The 27403-nt window shown below is 44.9% G+C and overlaps 1 protein-coding gene across 3 annotated transcripts in view; it reads right to left on the minus strand.

Annotated features, from left to right (window-relative positions):
* Nucleotides 1–27403, minus strand: part of HEATR5B (HEAT repeat containing 5B) — a 92671-nt gene that overhangs the window by 32156 nt on the left and 33112 nt on the right. For all 3 annotated transcript variants that reach the window (XM_044289452.1, XM_044289450.1, XM_044289451.1), the window contains exons 23-27: nucleotides 24497–24676; nucleotides 20801–21052; nucleotides 19561–19742; nucleotides 17826–17894; nucleotides 17555–17734 (exon numbers count right to left, since the gene is read on the minus strand). In XM_044289452.1, the coding sequence (XP_044145387.1) occupies nucleotides 17555–17734; nucleotides 17826–17894; nucleotides 19561–19742; nucleotides 20801–21052; nucleotides 24497–24676 (863 nt within the window). The remainder of the gene's footprint in view (nucleotides 1–17554; nucleotides 17735–17825; nucleotides 17895–19560; nucleotides 19743–20800; nucleotides 21053–24496; nucleotides 24677–27403) is intronic.

Below are 27403 nucleotides of genomic sequence, written 5' to 3' on the forward strand. Positions count from 1 at the left end.
GCACAACCGCTATACAATGTACAACACTGTGCTTGGAAAGCTGCCGGGAGCCAGCTGCACTCCCCAGAGCTCCACGGATCACTGCAGCTCCTAGGAACAGCTAATCAGATGGAGTCCCGGGACTCGGACCCCCGGCAATATTACAATTATTACCTATCCTGAAGATAGGTCATCATTATCAATACCTGGATAACCGCTTTAAAGATAAAAAAAACACCTTGTGAATACCATATTTTTCGCCCCATAAGACGCATTTGCCCCCCCCCCCAAAAGTGGGGGGGAAATGCCCCTGCGTCTTATGTGGTGAATACTAATGAGCGCTTTCAATTATGGAAGCTCTTATTAGTACCGGAGGACCAGGAAGCGGTGATCAGAAGGGGTCTGATCTTGTTGGGGTCTTATTAACATTAGGGGTCAGATTGCTGGTCTTTACCTGCGGTCTAATGAAAAATATTTTTTTCTTATTGTCCTCCTCTGAAACCTAAGTTCGTCTTATGGGCCGGTGCGTCTTATAGGGTGAAAAATACAGCAAATCTAGAAGAAAATATTAAAGGGGTATTCCCATCTGAAAATTTATGGCATATCCACAGAATGTTCCAGAAATGGGACTTCCTAAAATAGCCAATTAACTGCGCTCGGCTATTTTCCTGTGGATATATCATATATGTCAAGATAAGACCATCTCTTTAACTCAGGCATGCTCAACCTGTGGCCCTCCAGCTGTTGTAAAACTACAACTCCCACAATGCCCTGCTGTAGACTGATAGCTGTAGGCTGTTCGGGCAGGATAAAAATAATAGGACAGGTTATATTTTTTTGACAGACTGGAACCACGGCTCACGGACGCAGATGGCAAACGGTGCACTATCTGCATTTTTAATGGCTCCATAGAAATGAATGGGTCCGCACATGAAACGCTAAAACCGGCGGAACGGACACGGAAGCAAACAACGGTCGTGTGCATAAGGGCCTAAAGGGGTATTTCCATCTCAAACATCTATCTGTAGGATGTGGCTCCCCAAACCTGTCGGAATACTGAGTGTCTGGGACTATGGAAAAAGCTGAGCAGGCAGCGCTAAGCCATTTCCATAGGTTACATAAATGTGAACTGGAGTTAGGCCCCTTTCACACGGGCGAGTTTTCCGCGCGGGTGCAATGTGTAAGGTGAACGCATTGCACCCGCACTGAATCCGGACCCATTCATTTCTATGGGGCTGTGCACATGAGCGGTGATTTTCATGCATTACTTTTGCGTTGCGTGAAAATCGCAGCATGCTCTTCTTTGTGCGTCTTTCACGTAACGCAGGCCCCCCCTAGAAATGAATGGGGTTGCATGAAAATCACGGTTGCTAGGTGATGATCGGGATGGAGACCCGATCATTATTATTTTCCCATATAACATGGTTATAAGGGAAAATAATAGCATTCTGAATACAGAATGCATAGTAAAATAGGGCTGGAGGGGTTAAAAATAATAATTTAACTCACCTTAATCCACTTGCTCGCGCAGCCGGCATCTCTTCCGTCTTCATCTGTGAGCAATAGGACCTTTGATTACGTCACTACGTTCATCACATGGTCCGTCACATGATCCATCACCATAGTGAAGGATCATGTGATGAGCGTAGTGATGTCATCAAAGGTCCTATTCCTCACAGAACAAGACAGAAGAGATGCCGGCTGTGCAAACAAGTGGATTAAGGTAAGTTCAATTATTTTTTTTATTTTTTTTAACCCCTCCAGCCCGCATAGGTCACCATGATCAACTATATTAAACAAGGCATACTGCCTAGTAGGGTTGATCATGGTTACTAGAATGAGCCTTCTCTGCAACTGTTATTTTACTTTTAGTTAAATGTAGATGAGGTGCTTAGAGCAACAAGGGGCTTGGCTTTCCCCTTAGGGCACCATTGCTCCTCTCCCCACTGCCACTCCCGCTCTCATTCAGACATCCTCACTGTTCCAATGCCTCGCCCTGAAATCCTGCACATGAGCTGGCACAGTGAAGATCTCACGCAGCTGTTCCTGCTCTGAGATCTTCACTGCTCATGTGTAGTGATGAGCGAGCATGCTCGGCCGAGTACTGGTTCGGCTCGAGCATCGCTATGCTCGGCAAGTGGCGGTGCTCCTCGCATTGCTCGAGTCTCCTCCCCACACTTTTGGCGCCTCCTAAGCAGCCAATCAATGCTCAGGTAAAGTAATTCCCTTCAGTGTAATGCCATAGCCATGTTAGGCTACTTTCTCACTCGTGTTTTGTGCGGATCCGTCTTGTATCTGCACAGACGGATCCACCCGAATAATGCAAACGCTTGTATCCGTTAATAACGGATCCGTTTGCATTAATCATTCAAAAAAAGTGTAAGTCAAAACTGATCCGTCTTGACTTACATTGAAAGTCAATGGGGGACGGATCTGTTTTCAATTGCACCATATTGTGTCAGTGAAAAATGGATCCGTCCCCATTGACTTACATTGTAAGTCTAGACGGATCCGTTAGGCTCCGCATAGTCAGACGATCACAAAAACGCTGCAAGCTGCATTTTAGTGACCGTCTAAAAAACGCAACGGAGACCAAATGTAGCCAAATTGATGCATTCTGAACGGATCCTTATCCATTCAGAATGCATTGGGGCTGAACTGATCCGTTCTGATCTCACAAGCGGACCCAGAAACGCCAGGGTGAAAGTAGCCTTCGCTATTAGCCTTACACTGATTGGCTGGCCCGAACACGTGATACCAGTTTATATAGGAGCCGACGTCCCGCGCTCGGATCATTCAGCGTCAGGGAGAGCAGACAGTAGGCAGGGACAGATAGCGTTTTGCTGGAAATTCACAGATTTAACTCCCCAAAAACTATTGAAAGACCAAACAGTCCGTGTTTTTTTGTTTTTTTCACCAGGGGATAAATTCAGCAGTATCAGGGACAGGAGTCTTCAGGAAGGGACAGATAGTGCAGGGCTGGAAAACGCTTTTTTAAGTACTCAAAAGCTTTTAAAAGATAGAAAGATTTGATATTAGGGAGATCTACAGTACGCCATCAGAAAGCAGTGTGTTTATCAGACATTATAAAAAGAGGCTTATTCACTAGAGTGGGTCTGCTAGTGAGATATACACAGCGCCAGATAATTTTTTTTCTGAGGAAATTACCCTAATTTGTGCCACATCTGTGTGTGTGCGTTCAATCCACAAACATTATAAACAGTACTCCAGCAGATAATTATTTATATTTTGGGCAAATTTAACACGTTTTGGGCACATCTGTGTGTGCGTTTAGGCCGCAACTGTATATACAGTATTCCAGCAGCGAATTATGTGTAAGAAAAGGAGTATTGGAGTGCCGGCTCCTTGCAATATTTGGCAGCCCTTTCACTTAATGCATAGGCTTTAGGAGTGTAGCAGTGTACCTGAACAATTGTAGCACCATGTGAATGAGGCCCTTTATGTGATATACAGGCTGTATCGGAGTGCTTCTTCCTTGTAATTTTTGGCAGCACTTGCACTGTATGTACAATTGAATATATACAGGAAAAAATGTTTCCTAACAATTTTTCCTCTAAAAAGGCTTTTTTTTTTTGTCAGTCTGTAAAAGTGGCGTACAACATGGTTCCCAGCAGCGACATTGGAGTCCAAGATGCATCCAGACATGGTCCCCCTGCTGTTCCTGATCGATTTCAGAGGTGTTTCCATCACTTTCAGACCTTTTCCGATGAACCAGGAACCCTCCCCTCATCCGAGCAGGGGGTGCCTGGTTGTCTCCCATTGACTTCCATTATACTCGGGTGCTCGGCCGAGCGCACGAATATCGCTGTGTGTTCAGACCGAGTACCCGAACATTTTGGTGCTCTGTCATCACTACTCATGTGCCAATAGTACTGCTACGAGAGTGAGATTTCAGGGTCAGGCGTCATAGCAGTGAGGATACCTGGTCCTATAAATCTCACTGGGAGGGGGAGTGGCAACAGGTAGAGACGGAGGTGAGATGGTGCTGCAAGGGACTAGGGCAGTTGCTAGGTACTCCAAGCACCTAATTTACATATAGCTAAAATTAAGAATTTTTTTGCAACAGTAAGGCTCCATTCACACGTCCGTAGTGTGTTGCGGAACCGCAAATTGCGGATTCGCAACACACACCCCCGGCACCTGTGTGCTGTCCGCATCCATTCCGTCCCCATAGAAAATGAATGGGTCCGCACCCGTTCCGCAAAATTGCGGAACGGATGCGGACCCATTTGCGGATGTGTGAATGGAGCCTAATACTGACTACAGAGAGAAAGGGCTTGTTTTAGTCACCATGATCAACCCTACCAGGCAATATGCCTGGTAGGATAGGGGTTGTTCATGCTGACAGATGCTCTTTATGGGAGATATACATGTAAAACTAAAACAGTATTTGCTTTTGGTGCTATAGAAATGCCTTATGTCTCTCATCATTTTCCCTAAATAAGACCAAAAATTTATATTAGACAAAATTTTTAAGTAATACGAAAGTCCTGCATGTCCCACAAAATTAAAAACTAGATTTTTGTACTTACCGTAAAATCGGTTTCTCTTCCGTTCATTGGGGGGACACAGTCTTGACCTTGGGTATAGATACTGCCACTAGTAGGCGACACTAAGCAAAAAAAGTGTTAGCTCCTCCTCTCCGCTATATCCCTCCTGCAGACACTGAGCTCATCAGTTTGTACAAAAGCAGTAGGAGCAGCCAGGAGAAGCCAACAGGAAATAATAAAAAGGAAGAAAACCGGAGTTGGGTCATCCTGAAAAACCAGAAGGACCCATCTAGGTGAACCAGTAATGTACATACAGGGTGGGAGCTGTGTCCCCCAATGAACGGAAGACAAACATATTTTACTTTAAGTACAAAAATCTAGTTTTCTCATCCGTATCATTGCGGACTCAGTCTTGACCTTGGAACGTTCCAGAGCAGTCCCCAGGATGGGTCATAAACAAAGAAGCCATCCTGCCGAGCAGAGGACCGCTTTCTGCAAAACTCTACATCCCAGAGAAATGTCAGAAGATGCAAAGGTGTGCACTCTGTAAAACAAGGAAAAGTGTGCCCAGGCGACCAGGCAGCCGCCCTGCACCCCTAAAGGGCCAAAGCCCCATGATGTACTGCCCAACCATTGCCCGAGCAAAATGAGCAGTAACCCGGAAGGGTGAAGCCCATCCACTGATGCGGTACGCTTTCACAATAGCCAAACAAATCCATCAGGAAATGGAAACTTTGGAGACAGACAGCCCTCGTCTCGGTCCCTCCGGAATGACGCTAGATCCGACACCCTACGGATGGAAAATACTGCCACCAAAAAGGCCACATTGCAGGACAGGAAGTGAAGGGACACCTGCTGCAAAGGCTCAAACTAAGAGGACTGGAGAGCGCTGAGCACCAGATTAAGGTCCCAAGGATTCAACGGAAGCCGGTAAGGGGGAGCAGCGTGCACCCCCCTACAGAAAGGTCCGAACCCACAAACCATACAGGACTGGCCAGAAGAGAAGAACACTCCAGCGGGACTATGACGAACAAGTCAGGGCTAAAGAACCTGGACCAACACCACCCGCGTAGGCACCCCACAGCAGAAAGGGGGCATACGAGCCCCCAATGGCTATGAACACTAGCCGAGCAAGCAGTAACAGTATGTGGAGAAAGTGCAACTACGCGCCCTGCGAAAGGGGGGGGGAAGTAGAGAAGGCTGATGTGGCTCAGTAGGGAACCAGCATCTATGGGTGACAACAAGGACAGTACGACCGCTCTACTCGGGAAGGGGAGCCATGCAAACAATACACATATGCAAACTGAATAAGTGCATACCCAAAACCACACTGAGGCAACGCTGATGCTGTCACCGTAGTAGAAGGTAGAGGCAATGCACTACCTGTAAAGGCTCGAAGCCCGCACCCTAGAAAATCGGCAGGTTATACCATGCACCGAAAGCTGTACTAATACCCACGAGAAGTCCCTTTCACATAATTTTTTGATGCCTCATTCATTACACAAATTCTCAGCCGGAAGTGAGTCTTTTCTCACATTCAGTGACGTACCGGGTCCCTTCTGTAGAGCAAAGTCGCTTCTTCTGCTTCGCAGGGAGCCCGGTGACGTCACCATCAGCTGCAGGCATTATGCAGAGCGCTCGGAGGGGCGGTACCTCGGCGGCAACAGATTGCGCTAAGCCACATCCCTCCGGTCTGGTGACGTCAACGGGCATGTTGTTCACAATGAAGGAGGCAAGGGAACTATGCTAATTAGCATAGTAAACGCCTCCAATGCAGGCAAATGGGGTGGCAGGCTGGCGATAGAAGCAATACTCGGACCTAATCACGTTTCAAAGGACTGAGCCAGGAGGAGTTTAGGGGCATTACTAAGGGGGAGGAAAATGTGCGGCAGAAGGAGGAATATGATTCAAGGGGGCCAGAAGCATGGAGGACGTGGCGATGTGTGGCAGGAGGCAGAATAACAATGAGGGGGCGGAGATGAGTCGTCTGAAAGCACGTGATACCGCGCTGCGCTGGGACCCACAGTGCAGAGCGGCAGGAAGTTAGACAAACATAAACAGAGATGTAAACAGTGCGCGGGGGACCGTTGGAGCCGCGTAGAAATGGCGAAAATACCTTAAAACATATGGGAGCTAGATCCACCTGTTAACACTGTAAAAAAAATTGATCCCGGACAACCCCTTTAATGCCCAGCGCCGTACATCTACAGCGCGCTGATCAGGCGGGTGCAGGAGCTCAAGGGTTACAGAGACCACAAAGGGTTATAGCAGCTATGGCCAGGAGGGTTAGGAGAGGGTTAACTGTCCTACCAGTGCCTCAGAAGAACGTCAGGAGTAGAGATGGAGCAGATCAGCAGCAGCAGAGAGCAGCAACAACAGTGAGCCAGCAGATAGCGCCCACAGAAGCCGAGCGATGTACACAGGAGTTTAGAGTCCCCCACCGTGTCTCAGCTTCCTGTCAGGAGTGAGGAAGCGCGGGAAATCTCAGCAGAATCGCGGGGAAAACAAGCTCCGCCCCCTCCAGCGCTTGCTCTGCCCCCAACAGGACGCGCGCGTAAGCCACGCCCCCTGCTGCCGAAAATGCTCTCAGGGCTAAGAAGAAGCCAGATGCCAGAAAATAAAGGGCCCGCAGGCCCCTGGAGTGCGGCGATTTGCCCAGGTGGGTGACCCTCTGCCACCAAGTCCCCTGTTTCGCCGAGAAACAAGCTCCACCGCGATCTGCCCATGTCGGGCATAAGCCCCGCCCCCCGATCGGAACGGAGCGGGCGGCGGCGGGAAGGGAGAGAGGGAGAGAGAATGCCGGGCTGAAGAAAGCAGCGTGGGGGGAACGGCGTGGAGGAAGGCGGCCCCCCTGCTGAGGATAACCTGAGGGGAGCTGGGGAGGGTCTGCTTGAGCGCTCAGAATAAGCGACCACGGGTGCCCCCCTTACCCAGAGGGGTAGGTGCTGCAAATAGGGACGGGGTATGGGCTGGAATAGCCATCTCACCGAACGACGTCTTCACCCTCAGTTCCTTCCAGCAGGGTCGCCCCTTCAGCCACTGGCACCGCAGTGGCAGGAAGCTGGTAGAGGGGCTTGGCGTCCGGGCGACCCCCTAGCTGGCGGGATGTAGGGGAGCCATTGCTGCTCAGATCCTCCTATTGCTTCTGTGGGGGAGGCAGCAGTGCAGATAAATTGGCACTGGCGCAGCTCAACCCCGGGAGAGCAGAGAGGTCCATGCGTCTCTGGTATCCCTAGGAAAAAGTAAAATAACAAAATTAGAAAAATAAAATATCAAGGAGAAAACAGCCCTGCAGTAGCAGGGAGTGTCTTGCCTCCTTGGACACTAAGCTAAAACTGGTAGCCTCTATCTCCAGGCTGAGGGTATAGCTGATGGAGGAGGGGCTTAACAGTTTTACTTAGTGTCACGCCTCCTAGGGAGCTGAGCTATACCCAAGGTCTGTGTCCCCCAAGGAAAATGGGCGAGAAATATATATTTTGATGACCTATCCTCAGGACCCCGCTGATCAGCTATTAGAAGAGGCCGGCACTCAGTGAGCGCCGCGGCCTCTTCCTAGACCATGTGTCGTCACTGTACATCGGTCACATGGCCTAGTTACAGCTCAGCCCCACTGAAGTGAATGGGGTTGATCCGCAATATCAAGCACAACCGCTATACAATGTACAACACTGTGCTTGGAAAGCTGCCGGGAGCCAGCTGCACTCCCCAGAGCTCCACGGATCACTGCAGCTCCTAGGAACAGCTAATCAGATGGAGTCCCGGGACTCGGACCCCCGGCAATATTACAATTATTACCTATCCTGAAGATAGGTCATCATTATCAATACCTGGATAACCGCTTTAAAGATAAAAAAAACACCTTGTGAATACCATATTTTTCGCCCCATAAGACGCATTTGCCCCCCCCCCCAAAAGTGGGGGGGAAATGCCCCTGCGTCTTATGTGGTGAATACTAATGAGCGCTTTCAATTATGGAAGCTCTTATTAGTACCGGAGGACCAGGAAGCGGTGATCAGAAGGGGTCTGATCTTGTTGGGGTCTTATTAACATTAGGGGTCAGATTGCTGGTCTTTACCTGCGGTCTAATGAAAAATATTTTTTTCTTATTGTCCTCCTCTGAAACCTAAGTTCGTCTTATGGGCCGGTGCGTCTTATAGGGTGAAAAATACAGCAAATCTAGAAGAAAATATTAAAGGGGTATTCCCATCTGAAAATTTATGGCATATCCACAGAATGTTCCAGAAATGGGACTTCCTAAAATAGCCAATTAACTGCGCTCGGCTATTTTCCTGTGGATATATCATATATGTCAAGATAAGACCATCTCTTTAACTCAGGCATGCTCAACCTGTGGCCCTCCAGCTGTTGTAAAACTACAACTCCCACAATGCCCTGCTGTAGACTGATAGCTGTAGGCTGTTCGGGCAGGATAAAAATAATAGGACAGGTTATATTTTTTTGACAGACTGGAACCACGGCTCACGGACGCAGATGGCAAACGGTGCACTATCTGCATTTTTAATGGCTCCATAGAAATGAATGGGTCCGCACATGAAACGCTAAAACCGGCGGAACGGACACGGAAGCAAACAACGGTCGTGTGCATAAGGGCCTAAAGGGGTATTTCCATCTCAAACATCTATCTGTAGGATGTGGCTCCCCAAACCTGTCGGAATACTGAGTGTCTGGGACTATGGAAAAAGCTGAGCAGGCAGCGCTAAGCCATTTCCATAGGTTACATAAATGTGAACTGGAGTTAGGCCCCTTTCACACGGGCGAGTTTTCCGCGCGGGTGCAATGTGTAAGGTGAACGCATTGCACCCGCACTGAATCCGGACCCATTCATTTCTATGGGGCTGTGCACATGAGCGGTGATTTTCATGCATTACTTTTGCGTTGCGTGAAAATCGCAGCATGCTCTTCTTTGTGCGTCTTTCACGTAACGCAGGCCCCCCCTAGAAATGAATGGGGTTGCATGAAAATCACGGTTGCTAGGTGATGATCGGGATGGAGACCCGATCATTATTATTTTCCCATATAACATGGTTATAAGGGAAAATAATAGCATTCTGAATACAGAATGCATAGTAAAATAGGGCTGGAGGGGTTAAAAATAATAATTTAACTCACCTTAATCCACTTGCTCGCGCAGCCGGCATCTCTTCCGTCTTCATCTGTGAGCAATAGGACCTTTGATTACGTCACTACGTTCATCACATGGTCCGTCACATGATCCATCACCATAGTGAAGGATCATGTGATGAGCGTAGTGATGTCATCAAAGGTCCTATTCCTCACAGAACAAGACAGAAGAGATGCCGGCTGTGCAAACAAGTGGATTAAGGTAAGTTCAATTATTTTTTTTATTTTTTTTAACCCCTCCAGCCCGCATAGGTCACCATGATCAACTATATTAAACAAGGCATACTGCCTAGTAGGGTTGATCATGGTTACTAGAATGAGCCTTCTCTGCAACTGTTATTTTACTTTTAGTTAAATGTAGATGAGGTGCTTAGAGCAACAAGGGGCTTGGCTTTCCCCTTAGGGCACCATTGCTCCTCTCCCCACTGCCACTCCCGCTCTCATTCAGACATCCTCACTGTTCCAATGCCTCGCCCTGAAATCCTGCACATGAGCTGGCACAGTGAAGATCTCACGCAGCTGTTCCTGCTCTGAGATCTTCACTGCTCATGTGTAGTGATGAGCGAGCATGCTCGGCCGAGTACTGGTTCGGCTCGAGCATCGCTATGCTCGGCAAGTGGCGGTGCTCCTCGCATTGCTCGAGTCTCCTCCCCACACTTTTGGCGCCTCCTAAGCAGCCAATCAATGCTCAGGTAAAGTAATTCCCTTCAGTGTAATGCCATAGCCATGTTAGGCTACTTTCTCACTCGTGTTTTGTGCGGATCCGTCTTGTATCTGCACAGACGGATCCACCCGAATAATGCAAACGCTTGTATCCGTTAATAACGGATCCGTTTGCATTAATCATTCAAAAAAAGTGTAAGTCAAAACTGATCCGTCTTGACTTACATTGAAAGTCAATGGGGGACGGATCTGTTTTCAATTGCACCATATTGTGTCAGTGAAAAATGGATCCGTCCCCATTGACTTACATTGTAAGTCTAGACGGATCCGTTAGGCTCCGCATAGTCAGACGATCACAAAAACGCTGCAAGCTGCATTTTAGTGACCGTCTAAAAAACGCAACGGAGACCAAATGTAGCCAAATTGATGCATTCTGAACGGATCCTTATCCATTCAGAATGCATTGGGGCTGAACTGATCCGTTCTGATCTCACAAGCGGACCCAGAAACGCCAGGGTGAAAGTAGCCTTCGCTATTAGCCTTACACTGATTGGCTGGCCCGAACACGTGATACCAGTTTATATAGGAGCCGACGTCCCGCGCTCGGATCATTCAGCGTCAGGGAGAGCAGACAGTAGGCAGGGACAGATAGCGTTTTGCTGGAAATTCACAGATTTAACTCCCCAAAAACTATTGAAAGACCAAACAGTCCGTGTTTTTTTGTTTTTTTCACCAGGGGATAAATTCAGCAGTATCAGGGACAGGAGTCTTCAGGAAGGGACAGATAGTGCAGGGCTGGAAAACGCTTTTTTAAGTACTCAAAAGCTTTTAAAAGATAGAAAGATTTGATATTAGGGAGATCTACAGTACGCCATCAGAAAGCAGTGTGTTTATCAGACATTATAAAAAGAGGCTTATTCACTAGAGTGGGTCTGCTAGTGAGATATACACAGCGCCAGATAATTTTTTTTCTGAGGAAATTACCCTAATTTGTGCCACATCTGTGTGTGTGCGTTCAATCCACAAACATTATAAACAGTACTCCAGCAGATAATTATTTATATTTTGGGCAAATTTAACACGTTTTGGGCACATCTGTGTGTGCGTTTAGGCCGCAACTGTATATACAGTATTCCAGCAGCGAATTATGTGTAAGAAAAGGAGTATTGGAGTGCCGGCTCCTTGCAATATTTGGCAGCCCTTTCACTTAATGCATAGGCTTTAGGAGTGTAGCAGTGTACCTGAACAATTGTAGCACCATGTGAATGAGGCCCTTTATGTGATATACAGGCTGTATCGGAGTGCTTCTTCCTTGTAATTTTTGGCAGCACTTGCACTGTATGTACAATTGAATATATACAGGAAAAAATGTTTCCTAACAATTTTTCCTCTAAAAAGGCTTTTTTTTTTTGTCAGTCTGTAAAAGTGGCGTACAACATGGTTCCCAGCAGCGACATTGGAGTCCAAGATGCATCCAGACATGGTCCCCCTGCTGTTCCTGATCGATTTCAGAGGTGTTTCCATCACTTTCAGACCTTTTCCGATGAACCAGGAACCCTCCCCTCATCCGAGCAGGGGGTGCCTGGTTGTCTCCCATTGACTTCCATTATACTCGGGTGCTCGGCCGAGCGCACGAATATCGCTGTGTGTTCAGACCGAGTACCCGAACATTTTGGTGCTCTGTCATCACTACTCATGTGCCAATAGTACTGCTACGAGAGTGAGATTTCAGGGTCAGGCGTCATAGCAGTGAGGATACCTGGTCCTATAAATCTCACTGGGAGGGGGAGTGGCAACAGGTAGAGACGGAGGTGAGATGGTGCTGCAAGGGACTAGGGCAGTTGCTAGGTACTCCAAGCACCTAATTTACATATAGCTAAAATTAAGAATTTTTTTGCAACAGTAAGGCTCCATTCACACGTCCGTAGTGTGTTGCGGAACCGCAAATTGCGGATTCGCAACACACACCCCCGGCACCTGTGTGCTGTCCGCATCCATTCCGTCCCCATAGAAAATGAATGGGTCCGCACCCGTTCCGCAAAATTGCGGAACGGATGCGGACCCATTTGCGGATGTGTGAATGGAGCCTAATACTGACTACAGAGAGAAAGGGCTTGTTTTAGTCACCATGATCAACCCTACCAGGCAATATGCCTGGTAGGATAGGGGTTGTTCATGCTGACAGATGCTCTTTATGGGAGATATACATGTAAAACTAAAACAGTATTTGCTTTTGGTGCTATAGAAATGCCTTATGTCTCTCATCATTTTCCCTAAATAAGACCAAAAATTTATATTAGACAAAATTTTTAAGTAATACGAAAGTCCTGCATGTCCCACAAAATTAAAAACTAGATTTTTGTACTTACCGTAAAATCGGTTTCTCTTCCGTTCATTGGGGGGACACAGTCTTGACCTTGGGTATAGATACTGCCACTAGTAGGCGACACTAAGCAAAAAAAGTGTTAGCTCCTCCTCTCCGCTATATCCCTCCTGCAGACACTGAGCTCATCAGTTTGTACAAAAGCAGTAGGAGCAGCCAGGAGAAGCCAACAGGAAATAATAAAAAGGAAGAAAACCGGAGTTGGGTCATCCTGAAAAACCAGAAGGACCCATCTAGGTGAACCAGTAATGTACATACAGGGTGGGAGCTGTGTCCCCCAATGAACGGAAGACAAACATATTTTACTTTAAGTACAAAAATCTAGTTTTCTCATCCGTATCATTGCGGACTCAGTCTTGACCTTGGAACGTTCCAGAGCAGTCCCCAGGATGGGTCATAAACAAAGAAGCCATCCTGCCGAGCAGAGGACCGCTTTCTGCAAAACTCTACATCCCAGAGAAATGTCAGAAGATGCAAAGGTGTGCACTCTGTAAAACAAGGAAAAGTGTGCCCAGGCGACCAGGCAGCCGCCCTGCACCCCTAAAGGGCCAAAGCCCCATGATGTACTGCCCAACCATTGCCCGAGCAAAATGAGCAGTAACCCGGAAGGGTGAAGCCCATCCACTGATGCGGTACGCTTTCACAATAGCCAAACAAATCCATCAGGAAATGGAAACTTTGGAGACAGACAGCCCTCGTCTCGGTCCCTCCGGAATGACGCTAGATCCGACACCCTACGGATGGAAAATACTGCCACCAAAAAGGCCACATTGCAGGACAGGAAGTGAAGGGACACCTGCTGCAAAGGCTCAAACTAAGAGGACTGGAGAGCGCTGAGCACCAGATTAAGGTCCCAAGGATTCAACGGAAGCCGGTAAGGGGGAGCAGCGTGCACCCCCCTACAGAAAGGTCCGAACCCACAAACCATACAGGACTGGCCAGAAGAGAAGAACACTCCAGCGGGACTATGACGAACAAGTCAGGGCTAAAGAACCTGGACCAACACCACCCGCGTAGGCACCCCACAGCAGAAAGGGGGCATACGAGCCCCCAATGGCTATGAACACTAGCCGAGCAAGCAGTAACAGTATGTGGAGAAAGTGCAACTACGCGCCCTGCGAAAGGGGGGGGGAAGTAGAGAAGGCTGATGTGGCTCAGTAGGGAACCAGCATCTATGGGTGACAACAAGGACAGTACGACCGCTCTACTCGGGAAGGGGAGCCATGCAAACAATACACATATGCAAACTGAATAAGTGCATACCCAAAACCACACTGAGGCAACGCTGATGCTGTCACCGTAGTAGAAGGTAGAGGCAATGCACTACCTGTAAAGGCTCGAAGCCCGCACCCTAGAAAATCGGCAGGTTATACCATGCACCGAAAGCTGTACTAATACCCACGAGAAGTCCCTTTCACATAATTTTTTGATGCCTCATTCATTACACAAATTCTCAGCCGGAAGTGAGTCTTTTCTCACATTCAGTGACGTACCGGGTCCCTTCTGTAGAGCAAAGTCGCTTCTTCTGCTTCGCAGGGAGCCCGGTGACGTCACCATCAGCTGCAGGCATTATGCAGAGCGCTCGGAGGGGCGGTACCTCGGCGGCAACAGATTGCGCTAAGCCACATCCCTCCGGTCTGGTGACGTCAACGGGCATGTTGTTCACAATGAAGGAGGCAAGGGAACTATGCTAATTAGCATAGTAAACGCCTCCAATGCAGGCAAATGGGGTGGCAGGCTGGCGATAGAAGCAATACTCGGACCTAATCACGTTTCAAAGGACTGAGCCAGGAGGAGTTTAGGGGCATTACTAAGGGGGAGGAAAATGTGCGGCAGAAGGAGGAATATGATTCAAGGGGGCCAGAAGCATGGAGGACGTGGCGATGTGTGGCAGGAGGCAGAATAACAATGAGGGGGCGGAGATGAGTCGTCTGAAAGCACGTGATACCGCGCTGCGCTGGGACCCACAGTGCAGAGCGGCAGGAAGTTAGACAAACATAAACAGAGATGTAAACAGTGCGCGGGGGACCGTTGGAGCCGCGTAGAAATGGCGAAAATACCTTAAAACATATGGGAGCTAGATCCACCTGTTAACACTGTAAAAAAAATTGATCCCGGACAACCCCTTTAATGCCCAGCGCCGTACATCTACAGCGCGCTGATCAGGCGGGTGCAGGAGCTGCGCCCGCCCGATCCGCAGCAGGGGTCCGGCATTCACTGATAGCCGGTCCTCTGCTGTATGCACCGGCATCGGTGAAATCACCGATACTGGCACATTAGCCCCTGCACCTGCGGACTTCAGACGTGTGCAGGGTGTCCATCGGGTCCCCGCGCTGCTGTGACGGGGACATGATGGCAGGGAAGGCAGCCCGATGCCTTTGTTAGGCATCGTGGCTACCTTCTGGGAGAGTCTGAGATCTAGCCCCCTGGATCTCACAGGAAGCAGGCTGTAAGTGTACTACTCTGGTAATACACTTACAGCCAATGCATTACAAAACAGAAGTATTGTAATTCATTGTAAAGGGTCTGACCCCCAAAAGTTGAAGTCCCAGAGTGGGACAAAAAAGTTAAAACAATAAAGTTTTCATTTTTTTTTTTAAAGTTTAAAAAAAAAAATAGGGAAAAAAAGAAAAGTAGACATAATAGATATCGCTGCATCCGCATCGACCGGCCCTATAAAAATATCACATGACCTAACCCCTCAGGTAAACAACGTAAAAAAAATTTAAATAAAAACTGTGCTAGAAAAACATTTTTTTGCCACCTTACATCAATAAAAGTGCAACACTAAGCGATCAAAAAGGCATATGCCCCCAAAATAGTACCAATCTAACCGTCAGCATATCCTGCAAAAAATTAGCTCCTACCTTAGACAATCGCCTAAAAACTGAAAAAACTATGGCTCTCAGACTATGGAGACACTAAAACATGATTTTTTATTGTTTCACAAATGATATCATTGTGTAAAACTTACATAAATAAAAAAAGTATACATATTAGGTATTGCCACGTCCGTAACGACCTGCTCTTTAAAAATATCACATGATCTAACAAAATAAAAAGTGTGTCAAAAAAGCTATTTTTTTGTCACCTTACATCACAAAAAGTGTAATGGCAATCGATCAAAAAGTCATATGCACCCCAAAATAGTGCCAATCAAACAGTCATCTCATCCCGCAAAAATGATACCCTACCTAAGACAATCGCCCACAAACGTAAAAAAAAATTGGGCTTTCAGAATGTGGAGTTATGTAAAACTGAAACAAAAAAAGTAGTCGTATTTGGTACTGTCGCGTTCGTAACAACCTGCTCTATAAAAATACCACATGATCTTACCTGTCAGATGAACGTTGTAAGTAACAAAAAATAAAAACGCTGCCAAAACAGCTATTTATTGTTACCTTGCCTCACAAAAAGCATAATACAGAGAAACCAAAAATCATATGTACTCTAAAATAGTACCAACAAAACTGCCACCTTATCCTGTAGTTTCCAAAATGGGGTCATTTTTTAGGAGTTTCTACTCTAGGGGTGCATCAGAATGTGACATGGCAGCTTAAAATTATCTCAGTGAAATCTGCTTTCCAAAAACCATATGGCTTTCCTTTCCTTCTGCACCCTGCCGTGTGCCCGTACAGCAGTTTACGACCACATATGGGGTGTTTCTGTAAACTACAGAATCAGTGCAATAAATATTGAGTTTTGTTTGGCTGTTAACCCTTACTTTGTTAGTGGAAAAAAATTGATTAAGATGGAAAATCTGCCAAAAAAAGTGAAATTCTGAAATTGTACCACTGTCATGAAGTACAATATGTGACAAGTAGAATGGCCTGGGTATGTAAAAGCATTTTAAAGTTATTATCACATAAAGTGACACTTAATGGCCTGGGTAGAAAAGGTGAAAAATGGCTTGGTCCTGAAAGGGTTAACCACCAGATTATTAGGGCATTTTTCTTAGGAAACAACCTAATAACACACTGAGCTATTAGAGAAAGTCTGGGAATAAGCAGAAGTCGGGGAAGGGACACCTGCCGAAAAGGAGTCCTCAGGTGGAGGTAAGTAGGCCTCCAATGGGGTATATTTACATGAAAAAACCTGAGGGGGGGAGGGAGGAGGAATGTGGGCCTTGGGGACTGAGAGAATACTCACCCGTCTGGGGTTTTCTGCCCCCCTGGCTCCAGCCGGGTCACCAGCTTCGGTGTGTTACCCCTTGGTGAGGGTAGCTACACCAGTAACAGAGGGGACTCTGGCGGAGACCGGACCTGGTGACCCGAATGCTGGCGGAAGACAGAGGTTTTTACAGAAACTTCTGGTCCTCCTTGCCTTCTGGAGACCGGGAACGTGCAGCAGGCATGGGAAACCTCTGGAGTCCCGTCTCCTGGGTGGGAACACAGGCAGCTTGGAGACTGCCCTCAGCCCAGCTAAAGGAAAGAAAAAGAGAAAAATGTTAAAGAATGAAAAAAATAAATTTAGCAGACCTGCAAAGCAGGGAGGTCTGCCTCGTACAGACACTAAGCTAAAACTGATTAGCTCAGTGTCTGAAGGAGGGATATAGCTGAGAGGAGGAGCTAACACTTTTTTTGCTTAGTGTCGCCTCCTAGTGGCAATAGCTATACCCAAGGTCAAGACTGTGTCCCCTATTGAACGGAAGAGAAAAAGATTTTACGGTAAGTACAAAAATCTAGTTTTTATTGTGTGGGACATGCAGGGCTTTCATATTACTTAAAATTAAATCTAATATTAATTTTGGACCTATTTAGGGAAAATGATGACAAACATAAGGCATTTGCAATGATACGGAGGAGAAAAAAAACTGGTTAAAGAGAAAGCTAAAAGCGTTGCAAATACAATACAATGGAAAGATACAATAACCTACCTCTGCCCAACCTTTTAATACGGCTAGTTTCTCCATAGTTATGGCACTCTCACGGTACAGCTGACTAGATGAACCTTTTCCAGCCTGTGCTTTATCCAGCGAGGAAACCAAAAGGTTATGTACTCTGCGCAGATCATTCAAGTCACTGACTACTTTGCTCCCTATCCAGGCACTACATACCTGACAAAAAGAACACAAAATGACTGCTGTAAAAAGGTTCCCAAATGACCAAGTCCAGTTGAACATATGCAGACAATATGCATCCCCATACCTGGCAGGCTTTTGCGACAATGTCTGAGGGAGTGTCTTGTGAAAAAGCAGGTCGTAGAGCAGCCCCCACCTGAGAAGGAAACAAATCACTATTTTAGACACTGCACTTTACTACTAATTTATATTATACTTCTGACTTGTCATATGCATGCAGAGAATTCCAATGTTTTACTATTCATGCTCCAGATTCCCTTTGCAAAGCACAGTATGAAATCCACGACAAATCAGCATGTAAATCATGCAGATTTTTCTGCTGCAAATCACATCCTGTGTGAATGTACCTTAACAGCACAATGCATTCTTCAAATACTGCACTGGAAATCGCACATGCAGACTATACTTCAGAACAGACAGTAGTCCATTCTTCTGTCCCTACTGTTCTAGGACTTGCACTTGCAGTGAGCCCAGCCAGTAGACAAACTACACAAGTAGCATCCATAATTCATGCACCCATACGATACTGGTTTTAGAAATGTTTTCTCTTGAATTCTTTTGTAACAGACAAAAATATTTATAAAAAAAAAAAGGAAAAAAATATAGATTTTTCTACAGTTTTTTTTCTTCAATACATATTTTTTTAATTATTATATCCGTCACCTAATGGCACAAAACAAAAAGGTACAATATTTCCTGGGAAAATCACTTCAAAATTTAAAATTTGGCCTAGTAAGATAGGGGGGGGATGACTTGCTACTACTCCTGATGTCTGTTTTGGGAAATATTTGTATTTACAAATTCTATACAATTCTAAATCATCCTTTCTTTAAAAAAAAAAAAAAAAACTCTGTGTTGTTCCATTCCTCTCCTATTCCTGTTAGGCCTCTTTCACACAACCGTTTTTTTTTGTTTAAGGGCCATCTTTTGCGTTCCGTATACGTAACCATTCATTTCAATGGTTCCGCAAATAAAACTGAATGTACTCCGTATGCATTCCGTTTCCGTATTTCCGTTAAATTAAAAGATAGAACATGTCCTATTATTGCCCGCAAATCACATTCCGTGGTTCCATTCAAGTCAATGGGTCCGCAAAAAAAAAACCTGAACACATACGGAAATGCATTCGTATGTCTTCAGTATCCGTTCCGTTTTTTGTGGAACCATCTATTGAAAATGTTATGCCCAGACCAATTTTTTCTATGTAATTACTGTATTCTGTATATGCCATTTGGAAAAACGGAACGAAAAAACAGAACCGAAACAAAAAACGGAACAACGGATCCGGAATAAACGGCCCGCAAAAAAACTGAAAAAGCCATAATGTCGTGTGAAAGAGGCCTTACAGATTGATTAATAATTTGACAACTGGATGTTAGCAGAAGGGGGTGTTTCACTGCACACGCTCACACTGTCCAGTCAGGGCTGCCAGTGTAGGGACACATCCCTGTGTCAAGGAAAAGGGAAACACACAGTTGGCAATTTAGTCACAAGTTTCTATAGGGAATAATAGAGGAATGCCATAATGTAAAGTTATAAGAAAAGATTCTCCAGAATTGTTATTTTATGGAGAATACAAGCATTTACTAAACCAGACAAGTCAGGAATGGTGACAGGTTCTCTATAAATCCCACTTAGAAATGAATAGAGCAATTGTATACAGTTCCTCAGTGTGATAATAGTCAATTACTATTTCATTGACAAGACTTAATGTGGTTTCCGATACCAGCTAAATATTGTGTTTCCATAAAACACTGAAAGGAAAGAGAAGAGAGAAAGAGCACACTCCAGTTCATCCTTACATTGGCCTGATACTGTTCCAAGATTACATGTCCTGGAAACTCAGGCTCCGGAACAGCAGCAAACTTCTTAATAATATCCTCCAGGGCTTGCAAACCAGCCATCCTCAGCTGATTGCTGTGATCTGTGGCGGCCATGAATGCCATCCGAATCAGGTCAGAAAGATGTAGCACCAAAAAGTCACCTACAAAATAGGTCAAACGCAAGAGGTTTCACTGAACGGTTCCATATAGCCAGACAATGCCTACCGATTATTGCTCTGTGATGCTTTAAAGGGGATTTCTGGGGTTCATGTATTGATGGCCTATCAGATGAGTGGAGATCCAACTGCCACAACACCCGCCAATAAGCTGTTTGAAGAGACAGCGGCTTCCTCCTAGGCCAGTGACATCATATACATTGGTCACATGGCCTAGGCGCAGCTCAGTTCCATTTAAGTGAATGTGGTTGAGCTGCGATACCAAGCACAGCTGCTATACAATGTACGGAGCCGCGTTTGGTGAGCTGTGAGGAGCGCAGCGCTGGTGGCCTCTTCAAACAGCTGATTGTAGGGCGTCCCGGGTGTCGGACCCCCATGATCAGATAATGATGACCTATCCTGAAAATGAGTCAATAACTTCCACCTGGAAGTGACGGATAAGGATTGTTTAAAAACCTTAGCTCATCATCATGTGGTATATTTAACCCAGGGGGTACATGCAATGTTTCCACAAGGTACTTGCTGTAGCCTTTGGGGTACTTTAATGCTTTTATTTAAATAGGGGGTACTGGGTGACACAGAATAACAGTGTCCTAAAGAGGATGCTGTGGCAATATTCCTAAAAAAAAAAAATATTTTTAGAAGCTGGCTCCTAGAGGGAAAGGGTTTGGCTATTTTTATATTTTTTTTCAATTCCCTCAACCTTCGCCAACACCTGTGCAGAAATCAATACCCTGCTCCCCACCGCTGCATTCCAATTCCATGGCTCCCGGGCTGTCTTCACTTGGGAACGAAGTGGCGGGGAGCGGGCAAGTGTAGATTTCGTCATTAGGTATCACTGTGTGTGTGTATTAAAAAAATAAAAATAAAATCCTGGACAACCCTTATAGTGTAACAGAACTTTTTATCACCGCTGACATTGCTTTATAGGATATCTACTATAAATAAAGATGTAACTGAACTTTTTTCTAGTATTATTTCTGTTAGAAACAGAACGATAGAACATAGAACTATATAGTACTGTATTAGAGAACATATCTTACTTTTGGGATTTTTAATTTTCAAGGCGCGAGCGGTAGCTAAATCGAAGTGTGGTTTGTTAACGTTTTCGCACAGCATGATAATTCGGCAAAGACAGTCAGCTGCAAATACACGTGTGGCCCAACGAGGGGCTACAAATGGTTTCGATTTATCATCGTCTCCCAGTGTGGTGAACATTGTGTCATCGTCCACTTCGTCCTTCTTTTCAGTCTCTTCATCCCTTACACCGGCTACCAGGCTGGCTGTGCCCACATCTAGGAGGAGAAATTGCAACGACTCTTACTGTGTATGATTAATCAGTTGTTATAGATGACACTTGGAAGAAATGCATGGCACTTATTTAATCATAATTATTTAAATTAATATTATTATAACCCTTATCCCAACATTTTTATAAATGTACAGTATTTAGTGAGGTTGTCCCACAAAAATATTCTACATTTTTCAACCAGCGCCTAGATCTGAATATTTTTATACCTGCTTGTAATAAAAAATGTAGTATAGCCACTGAGTTATTCAATAAAATATACAGACGTGGACAAAATTGTTGGTACCCTTTGGTCAATGAAAGAAAAAGTCACAATGGTCACAGAAATAACTTTAATCTGACAAAAGTAATAATAAATTAAAATTCTATAAATGTTAACCAATGAAAGTCAGACATTGTTTTTCAACCATGCTTCAACAGAATTATGTAAAAAAATAAACTCATGAAACAGGCATGGACAAAAATGATGGTACCCCTAGAAAACACAGAACATAATGTGACCAAAGGGACATGTTAATTCAAGGTGTGTCCACTAATTAGCATCACAGGTGTCTACAACCTTGTAATCAGCCATTGGGCCTATATATATGGCTCCAGGTAATCACTGTGTTGTTTGGTGATATGGTGTGTACCACACTCGACATGGACCAGAGGAAGCAAAGGAAAGAGCTGTCTCAAGAGATCAGAAAGAAAATTATAGACAAGCATGTTAAAGGTAAAGGCTATAAGACCATCTCCAAGCAACTAGATGTTCCTGTGAGTACAGTTGCACATATTATTCATAAGTTTAAGATCCATGGGACTGTAGCCAACCTCCCTGGACGTGGCCGCAGGAGGAAAATTGATGACAAATCTAAGAGACGGATAATCCGAATGGTAACAAAAGAGCCTAGAAAGACTTCTAAAGAGATTCAAGGTGAACTTCATGCTCAAGGAACATCAGTGTCAGATCGCACCATCCGTCGTTGTTTGAGCCAAAGTGGACTACATGGGAGACGACCAAGGAGGACACCATTGTTGAAAACGAATCATAAAAAAGCAAGACTGGAATATGCCAAACTACATGTTGACAAGCCACAAAGCTTCTGGGAGAATGTCCTGTGGACAGATGAGACAAAAATCGAAGTTTTTGCCAAGGCACATCAGCTGTATGTTCACAGACGAAAAAATGAAGCATATCAAGAAAAGAACACTGTCCCTACTGTGAAACATGGAGGAGGCTCTGTTATGTTCTGGGGCTGCTTTGCTGCGTCTGGCACAGGGTGTCTTGAATCTGTGCAGGGTACAATGAAATCTCAAGACTATCAAGGAATTCTAGAGAGAAATGTACTAGCCAGTGTCAGAAAGCTTGGTCTCAGTCGCAGGTCATGGGTCTTGCAACAGGACAATGACCCAAAACACACCGCTAAAAACACCCAAGAATGGCTAAGAGGAAAAAATTGGACTATTCTAAAGTGGCCTTCTATGAGCCCTGACCTCAATCCTATTGAGCATCTTTGGAAGGAGCTGAAACATGCAGTCTGGAAAAGGCACCCTTCAAACCGGACACAACTGGAGCAGTTTGCTCATGAGGAGTGGGCCAAAATACCTGCTGAGAGGTGCAGATGTCTCATTGACAGTTACAGGAAGCGTTTGATTGCAGTGATTGCCTCAAAAGGTTGCGCAACAAAATATTAAGTTAGGGGTACCATCATTTTTGTCCATGCCTGTTTCATGAGTTTATTTTTTTACATAATTCTGTTGAAGCATGGTTGAAAAACAATGTCTGACTTTCATTGGTTAACATTTATAGAATTTTAATTTATTATTACTTTTGTCAGATTAAAGTTATTTCTGTGACCATTGTGACTTTTTCTTTCATTGACCAAAGGGTACCAACAATTTTGTCCACGTCTGTACCTGTATAGCACCACCTGCTGTTTGATCTACTTCTCTGTCCACCTCAGTAAAATTGCTGAGGTGGTCGCCCTGAGCTACCAACTTGATATAAATGTAGCAGAGCAATTGCAGCAATGTTTGGGGAGATCTCTGGATCCATGTGAGGTACGGGGCTGGTTCTAGCTTTGTTAGGGAAAGGCTGTTATTTTCATATTAACCATGGGATAGACTGTTTAACAATAGCTACAGCAAAGCTGCACTTTAAAGGGAAGTCAGTCAACAGTTCTGACCACGTTGCCCTTGACAGCACTAGATAGGGCCTGGGTAGAGCAGTACAAACATACTATTTGTAGAGCTGTTATTATAAGGAGCAGTGTGAATATAAACTTTTACTCTGCCGCATTCTGCTTCTGCAAGTGCACTGTGCAGTGCTCTCTGCATCTGAATTGTAAAGCGTTGTGGAATATGGTGCTACTATATGAATATAAGATGTAATAATAACATTATTATTATTGAACTGCTTCACAGCCCCTCCCCTCTTCTCTCTGCAACAGCTGTAGAATCCAACCAGGAGACCACTACTGCTGTCAGAGCAGAGGGGGAGGGCTGTGAAGCAGTTAAATGCAAAGAGCACTTTACAGTGAAGCTCCGCATCCAGGGCACTTAAGGCACAGAATCCAGCAGAATAAAAGTTAATATTCACACTGCTCCTGACAATAAAATCTTCACAAAAAGGCAAGTTTGCATTGCTCTTCCAGCCCCTATCTTGTGCTTGAGCAGTTTAGCTTTGTTAATACTGCTGATAGATTTTTATGTGGTGTTCGTGACGGGCTTGAGTGGATGCATATTTTAAAGTCCAGTTTGGCTTAAAGGGGTTTTGCCATCACAGACAATGGGGTATATCGCCAGGATATGCCCCTATTGTCTGATAGGTGTGTCTCCCATCTCTGGGACCCGCATCTACAAGGAGAACGGAGCAGGAAAAGTTGTGGAGGTCGCACTGTGCATGTGCAGCCGCCCTCCATTCATTTCTATGGGCTGCCGAAAATAGCAGAGTACTGGCTCAGCTATTTCCATCAGCCCCATAGAAATGAATGGAAGCGGGGGCTGTGCATGCGTGGTGAGCTCCCATTCATTTAAATGGGAGCAGCGGAGAGTATCGCTTGGTGGTGGCCGGACCCCAGGAAACCCGGGGTCCTCCAGCCACAACTCTCCCCACTCCGTTCTCATTGTAGGTGTGAGAAACTGCTAGAAATTAATTCATAACTTCTAGCAGAAATAATAAAGGAACTGCAAAACATAGAATCATATGAATAAATGAAGGAGAAGTAGTTACTAACATAGACATGTCCGGAGAGGTTACAGGTCCTCCTTAACACCCCAAAAAACTATTATATGGTTCTAACTTGAGAGGTGGCGAAAAACATTACAGTTCTATACAATTTGATAATCAAATCCTATCTAACACTAATCATGAGCAATAAAGAGTCATCACTGTATAAAGGCAAACTCCCAAATTACAGAATCATTTCATTTAAAGACAAATACATACCACTAGTGGCTGCCAAGACATCTTTGCACAACAGCAACCAATGAGACAGTTTGTCCACCGCCAATGAAGACAGCATGTGACCCAACGTGTCATGAATGTCCGAGCACAGTTTGCGGTCTATTTCTCGGTCCAGCATTCCAAACAATACTCCTTCCAGACCCGTATCTGTTATGTTTATATCTGCAGGGAAAAACATGATCACTGCTATTACCTCCGAACAAATGGCGGCATTACAGATCTTAAAGGGAACCTGTCACCGGGATTTTGGGTATAGAGCTGAGGAGATGGGTTGCTAGATGGCCGCTAGCACATCCGCAATACCCAGTCCCCATAGCTCTGTGTGCTTTTATTGTGTAAAAAAAACAACATTTGATACATATGCAAATTAACCTGAGATGAGTTCTGTCCCTGACTCATCTCACATACAGGACTCATCTCAGGTTAATTTGCATATGTATCAAAATGTATTTTTTTTTTAAACAATAAAAGCACACAGAGCTATGCGGACTGTATATTGCGGATGTGCTAGCGGCCATCTAGCAACCCATGTCCTCAGCTCTATACACAAAATCCCGGTGACAGGTTCCTTTAAGCGCTTGAGGGACAAATGCTGTATGCTGGTAGTCAGTATGAATCACAGGGACAGATTACAATACACTGCTTAAGATTTTCATGGCCAGGGGATGCTCTGAGCTTTCATGCCAAGAGCAGAAATTCACCTTTTGGGGTGGTGTACTCCAAAATTAGTTTCCTTTTTTATTTTGGTAACAGCGCACTCAGTATTTTTCAGCTCCCTATCACAGCTCGTCAGTATGACAATTAGCTTACACAGGTTACAAAGCATAAAAGTAAAAAAATAAAATAATCACCCAGATATAATACTAAGTGTTGTAACAAACCCTCCACAAGAACCCACCCAGTAAACATAAAGAAAAACTGAGATTAAATAGGTTGCTAATTGAGAATATATTTTAAGTACACAAAGTAACATAAGTAAAAAGAGACATGATACATCAAATATAAAGTGCGGTCTACCCCTGAGGAGTTAATATCAAAATTCACATGTAGGGGAAGAGGGCTAATTAATATAAATACATGATTGTAAAGTCCACCAACATGATAAGTGCATATAAAAGTGCACGTGCCTATATCAAGGCTGGCGGAGCGGCTGTCTACATCACATCAATTTATATATGAAAAAGCCTGAATACAAGATAGCTAGCATAATGATGTTATTAAAGTGCATGTGAAAAATATAGTTAAATTATTCCCTCATATGACATGGCATACAAGTATCACATACCCATTGTAGGGAGATCCACCTCAGGAGAGCCGCACACACCGACGCGCGTTTCGGCGATGCCTTCCTCTGATGCGCGTGATGCAGACAGCCGCTCTGCCCGCCTTGATATAGGCACTTGCACTTTTACTTATCATGTTGGTGGACTTTACAATCATGTATTTATATGAATTAGCCCTCTTCCCTTACATATGAATGCTGATATTATCTCCTCAGGGGTAGACCGCACTTTATATTTATTTGATGTATCATGTCTCTTTTTACTTATGTTACTTTGTGTACTTAAAAAAATATATATATATATATATATATTCTCAATTAACAACCTTTTTAGTCTCAGTTTTTCTTTCTGTAGGTGTATATGACACTGCAGGCAGCAGTGTGCAGTGCCCTCAAACACAGCACGTACATTTAGGGGCTGCAGGGACAGGGACCAGTCACTTAGCCATTTATTTATGTGATTCGGTTATGAAGGGGTTAACCTACTTATGCTGCAAGTTCAAGGCAAATACGCCAATTAAAAGGACTTATCTGAAACATAGAACAAAAAAAAAAAAACTTTTTCAGAGTTGGTGAACAGACTGCTCAAAGATCCACCCTTACCTTTTCAACAAGTCCAGGTTCCAGAGCCAGGGCTCCCATTTCCCAAAAGTGTGACATGCTGTCTATATCCATTTCACTGCTGCTGCCCTTTGTGGTCACATGCCATTCAGGCACACATCACCCCTAGGCCAGTGATTGTCCGACAGCAGTGACACTCACCCTCCCCAGCCTTTCTGCAAAAGCTTCTTTTGTTTCAGACAACCTCTTTAAGGTTTTCTACCATACATTTTCCAGACACAAAAATAATTAAATAAAGGGCATCTGTCAGCAGATATGAAACTGGCCGACCTGTTGTATGTGCACTTGACAGCTGAATGCATCTGTATTGGTCCCATGTTCATATATGCCAGAGAAAAATTAAGTTTTTTATTTTATGCAAATGAGCCTCTAGGAGCAACGGGGGCGTTGCTGTTACTCCTAGAGGCTCTGCTCTCTCTGCAACGGCCACATTCTCTGCACTTTGATTGACAGAGCCAGGTAGTGTAAAAGTCATCACACCTGGGCCTCACTTCTCCTAAAGTCAAACTGCATAGGGCATGGCAGAAGCAGAGAGAGCTGAGCCCCTAGGTGTAACTGTAACGTACGAGCGCTTCTCTGCTGAAGCTCATACCCATGTACTATGCAGGTTATTAACACAAGACAAGAGCTCACATAAGACATCTCTCTTATGGCTGTGCCCACTCTGGTTAAGCCTGACATAGCCAATCTATGCCAGGCTTTAAGACAGCAGCGCTGGTACAGACAGGAGCAGTGATGCTCTGGCTTGTACAGTGCTCAGCCACAGAGAAGTCCATACTCCCATACACAGCGCTGTAGGGGAGTACAGCTGAATGGGCACCTGAACCTCAGGTGCCTATTGCCCTGGAAAAATATGTTAAAAAATAAAGTACATTAGAAAAATTATTAAAACATGTTGCAAATGCCATGAAATTAAAGTACATATAAATGTTTAGGTACACTTTAAAACATTCTTATGAATAGTGTTAAAGGTGTACTTGGCCAGC

This window comes from Bufo gargarizans, chromosome 4, assembly GCF_014858855.1.
Source record: "Bufo gargarizans isolate SCDJY-AF-19 chromosome 4, ASM1485885v1, whole genome shotgun sequence".
Classification (NCBI taxonomy): domain Eukaryota; kingdom Metazoa; phylum Chordata; class Amphibia; order Anura; family Bufonidae; genus Bufo; species Bufo gargarizans.